The sequence below is a fragment of the Ciconia boyciana genome, chromosome 9 (genome assembly GCF_034638445.1).
Source record: "Ciconia boyciana chromosome 9, ASM3463844v1, whole genome shotgun sequence".
Lineage (NCBI taxonomy): Eukaryota > Metazoa > Chordata > Aves > Ciconiiformes > Ciconiidae > Ciconia > Ciconia boyciana.
The window spans coordinates 33,062,296-33,067,500 of NC_132942.1; the positions used below are offsets into that span (position 1 = coordinate 33,062,296).

A 5,205-nucleotide genomic window follows, 5' to 3' on the forward strand; every position below is an offset into this window, starting at 1 on the left:
GGGTTAAATCTTAATCTCAGAGGTTTACAAAGCTGCTAGTCGCAGTCTCCTTAAAATTTAATATACCTCGTTAATGCTTACTTGCAAACACTGAAGGATTTTTATGATTATAATCATGTGTTACAGCACCTAGTACTGTTTCTAAGCAGCATACTAATCAGCTTAATGAGATATTACTGCACTTTTTGTTGACTAAAGCAAAATCCCTTTTATTGTTCTAAAGCTTGTCCTTTACTTTATTTTTTCCCAAAACATTATCTTGTTTTATTGTACACCAGTAAATATCAGACCATCGTTTTTTTGTCAAATCATAAAACTATCTTTCTCATTGTAGAATGTGTAATATATTGAATATGGTTAATGGAACTGAAAGTTATAAATGGATTTCTATTTTTGGTTTTTTTGTTTTTTTATTTTTTTATTCTGGCTTTTCTAATGGAAATGGGAGAGATGTATAACATTTCTTTTTCTATAGATTTAGAAATGTAAACAGGTGCAATTTCACAAGACGACAGACAAGGGAGGTGGTAAAAGCCTTTGCCCCTTCTGTAACAATTAGATTTTGAAACTGCAGCATATTTTAAAATAGTAATTAATGGTTATTGGTAAACATGCAGAATGATGAAAACACATGTATGATCAAAATTGTGTAGCACAGTTGGCATTTAATACACTTTTAATTGTTTTTACACTAATTCCTTTGCATTATTATGAGTAGGTAAAACATAAAATGCAAATTGTACGTCAGTGATTCAACGCTTGTAACTCTTTCACAGTCTGAATCTAAAATATCTTCTGATTTTCAGAGATGGAGGAAGCTAGTTTGTGCCTTGGTGTTTCTTCAGCTGTGCCAGAAGCTGACGCCCATCTCAACAGCACCATACTCAATGGGCAGTATTCAATGAGCCAGAAGCTGCACCAGATCACTTCCCAGCTCAGCCATGCCTTCCCGGAGCTCCAGAACAGGCAGAATCCAGAGGAGAAGGCATCAGCGCCACTAGAAGACAAAAGCCACATGTCCATAGCAAACCAGCCCATCAGCAGTCAGATGGCCCTGCTGGCAAACCAGCTCAATAGAGAGGTTGACACCAGTTTGAATGGGCGCGTGGATTTGCAGCAGTTCTTAAATGGACAAAACCTAGGGATTATGTCTCAGATGAGCGATATAGAGGATGATGCCAGGAAAAACAGAAAGTACCCCTGTCCCCTCTGTGGGAAACGCTTTCGATTTAACAGCATCCTGTCGCTACACATGCGAACTCATACTGGAGAGAAACCATTTAAGTGTCCATACTGTGACCACAGAGCAGCTCAAAAAGGCAACCTGAAGATACACCTGCGTACTCATAAGCTTGGAAACCTTGGCAAAGGTCGTGGAAGAGTCCGAGAAGAAAACAGACTTTTACATGAGCTGGAGGAGAGAGCAATTCTTCGGGACAAACAGATGAAGAGCAGCCTCTTGCAGCCACGACCTGATGTGAAAGCACAGCAGCACGCCCAGCCAATGCCCCTCGCAAACTGTAATTTGTCTGTGCCAGCTAATCACAGCACACCTGATATTTCAAACACCGTTCCCTCTCCAAAGCCAGTCAGTGTCCAGGAAGAAGCTGTCGCTCAGACAGCTGGGTTCAGATGCACGTTTTGCAAAGGCAAGTTTAAGAAGCGAGAAGAGCTGGACAGGCACATAAGGATCCTGCACAAGCCTTACAAGTGCACCCTGTGTGACTTTGCTGCCTCGCAGGAGGAGGAGCTGATTAGCCACGTGGAGAAGGCTCACATAACTGCAGAGTCAGCACAGGGCCAGGGCTCCAACGGGAATGGGGAGCAATCCACCAACGAGTTTCGTTGCGAGGTGTGTGGCCAAGTGTTTAGCCAAGCCTGGTTCCTAAAAGGCCACATGAGAAAGCACAAGGATTCCTTTGAACACTGCTGTCAGATCTGCGGGAGGCGATTCAAAGAGCCTTGGTTTCTTAAAAATCACATGAAAGTTCACCTGAATAAGTTATCTGTAAAGAACAAATCTCCCAATGATCCTGAAGTACCTGTCTCCATCAGCAGCATGTCCCAGGAAGCTCATGCAAACTTGTATTCGAGATATCTGTCATGTTTGCAGAGTGGGTTTCTTCCTCCAGACAAAGCGAGTTTAAGTGAACAAAATCAAATCTATAACAAAGGAGATATGCCCATGAAAGAGAAAGAAGTCTTGGGGAAGCTCCTTTCGCCCATTTCTGGCATTGGCCACAGTATTGCTGAAGGGGATAAACATTCTTTATTGGGCTGTCTCAATCTGGTGCCTCCTCTGAAATCCAGCTGTATAGAAAGGTTACAAGCTGCGGCCAAAGCAGCAGAGATGGATCCAGTAAACAGCTATCAGGCCTGGCAGCTTATGGCAAGGGGAATGGCCATGGAACATGGCTTTTTGTCTAAAGAGCAGCAGATACAGCGCAGCCATGAAGACACTTTGGCAAATGCTGGAGTTATGTTTGATAAGGAGAAGCGGGAGTATGTGTTAGTAGGAGCAGATGGCTCTAAGCAGAAAATGCCTGCTGATTTGGTTCACAGCACTAAAATGGGCAATCAGAGAGACTTGCCAAACAAACTAGACCCTTTAGAAGGCAGTAGAGATTTTTTGTCACATGGTATGAACCAGGGACTCGATTACAACTTACAAAGTCATGGAAACGTAAAAGAAAAGCCAACTGAATGCCCGGACTGTGGAAGGGTTTTTAGAACATACCACCAAGTGGTCGTTCACTCCAGGGTCCACAAAAGAGACAGGAAAGGAGAAGATGAAATAATTCAAGGTAGTCTTGATGAGCGACGTGGGTCTGGAAGTGATCAAGAGTCTCAGTCTGTCAGCAGGTCGACAACACCAGGGTCCTCTAACATTACTGAAGAAAGCGGAGTAGGTGGGGGTCTCTCACAGACGGGGAGTGCCCAGGAGGACAGCCCACATCCTTCCTCACCCTCCTCTTCAGGTATGATAACTTCTCCTTCCCTCTCTGCGCTGAAAGCTTTGTAGCTATATTTGAAATCACAGCAGCAAAGTAGTTTATGCATTCTCTTGTTAGGTCGTTTCCTAGCAGTCCACAGGGACGTGGTATTATATGCCAGAACATCTGTGTTTGGGTTCCCACAATGCCTTTGAGGTTAATTCTCAGCTCACCCTTTTCTCCCCTCCAAGGGCAGGTTTCCTGGACTTTCAGCTGTCACCTCCACCACCCCACTGGCAGTAGCGTGCAGGGTCTGTACAGTCACCAGTGGCAATGTCGCTTCCAGGGCCTCTCCCTCCAGGTTTTGGAAGGTGGTTTTTTTCCCTCCTCTTCTATTCATGGTGTCTCTCTTGCAGATCTTTCCATGTCCTCCATTTAAAAGAGTGAGGAAAGATGCCTTCTTTGAGCTATAGTTCAAAGAAGTAGGGTTAATAAACAGCATGTTGGCTAACCTCTCTGATTGCCCTTATTCCCACAACCATATCAATTACTTAGCTGAAATATCTACTTGTACCTGGCCACTGGACTGATTAAAAAGAGGTTCAAAAAAACAAATTACTAACTTTTTGACAATCTTTTAACTTATGTGCATATTTTAACATGTATGAAGCCTTCTGCTTAATTCACATCTATTTCAAAGTACAAGAAAAATAGAAATTGGACTGAAACATTTTAATTGCATTGTATGTCATGTTAACTCGCTGTGTATAAAATAGCAAAGCAGATAATATTTCATTGGAGATGTCTATAAAATATTGAGCTTCCTGGTACAATTTTTAAAGTTACTAGCCTATGACTGCTGAAATAAAATCTCTGAGTAATAACAGGTAAGATTTCTGGCCTCATCTATATTTCCAAAGTCACTTACTAATGGATAGTAAATTGAAAGTTATATCTTCAGCCCTTTATAAAGAAAGCACCTCACTAATACTGTAATCATTCTGCAAGCCTAACAACAGAGGAAATCATGCCATAACAAATACTCTGTTACTAATGGCAACATTGATTTCTGCAATCAGCCATTAAGTCTAGAAAATGAAAGACAGTTTGAGGTACCTTAAGGCATTACATTGCCCACTGTTAAAGAGCTGGTAGCAGGCTGTTGAGGGTAATTCTTTTTAGTTTTTTTCTCCCAGTTTTGATAAATATTTTAGTATTGGAGGCAATTCACTGTTACAGTTATTAAGTATATGCCAGTTTATTTTTGTTGTTCTTGTCATGCTCCAGTATACTCTACTTCTGAGGCCAAATTAATATAAAAATAAAGTGTTAGTTTGCTGGCTTATTACAAACCAGTAAAGAAATTGTTAAGACGCATAAATCTGCACTCCACATTCCAGAGATTCCTATAGTACTTAATGCTGTTGTTTAAATACCCATGAAACACACTGTCTACTCTTAGAGTCATAGCCTCGTTTACAATTTATTACTGGTGAGACACATTAGAAAATTCTATGTAGGAACAAGGGTAACAGGCGAGAGCTAATTTCATACTATATATAGTTGTTGAGATTGTTTTAAGAGGATTGAAAACATGTCAGGATGAAGAAGATTATTTTTCTAATTTTCACTTTTAAAAATCCTACACATTTCGGGGGTGGGAGAACGCTCCTCTTTAATATAGAAAGGGTCACTTCTGTTTTGCAATGCCATAGAGCGACTGGAAATAAAAGATCCTGAAATCGTTTAAATTCTGTCCGAAGCCTTCCAGGGCTGTCTGGAAAAGTTTGGGAAAAAGGAGCCCCAGAGTCTTCTGAGTGAGGCTGAACTGATAGCGATTGAAGAGGATTCAAAACAATGCATGTGAAAGTTGGTGTGTTTTGAGTGCCCTGAAAACTTTAATTCCAAGTGTTCTGGTTCGTTAAATGTATTGTTTGGGAAGTTTTTCCTGTCTTCAGAGGCAAAAGATAACACCGCAGTGGTGTTCTCTTTCTGGCCACTAATTTAAAATTATTTTTAACTTAAACTACAATTTATTTAGAACGTTTATTTTCACACCTGATGCATTTATATTGAAGCATATAAAAATGAAAGCAAAGTACGTGCAGTAACAGTTGCTAGAAGCATGTTCATTTTTACTGAAGAAAACCAGACCTTTTATATTAATATCTGATTGTCTCCTTTCATCTGTTACTAGTAAATCTAGGAAGGCTCTCTGTGTCATACATCCTATTATGGAAAGTGTGCACATTTTTACAACTTCTTAATCAGA

The 5,205-nt window shown here is 40.7% G+C and overlaps 1 protein-coding gene across 1 annotated transcript in view; it reads left to right on the plus strand.

Annotated features, from left to right (window-relative positions):
* Positions 1-808: 808 nt before the first annotated feature.
* Positions 809-5,205, plus strand: part of ZNF536 (zinc finger protein 536) — a 188,637-nt gene continuing 184,240 nt past the window's right edge. The window contains exon 1 of the mRNA XM_072873365.1: positions 809-2,978. Within this exon, the coding sequence (XP_072729466.1) occupies positions 809-2,978 (2,170 nt within the window). The remainder of the gene's footprint in view (positions 2,979-5,205) is intronic.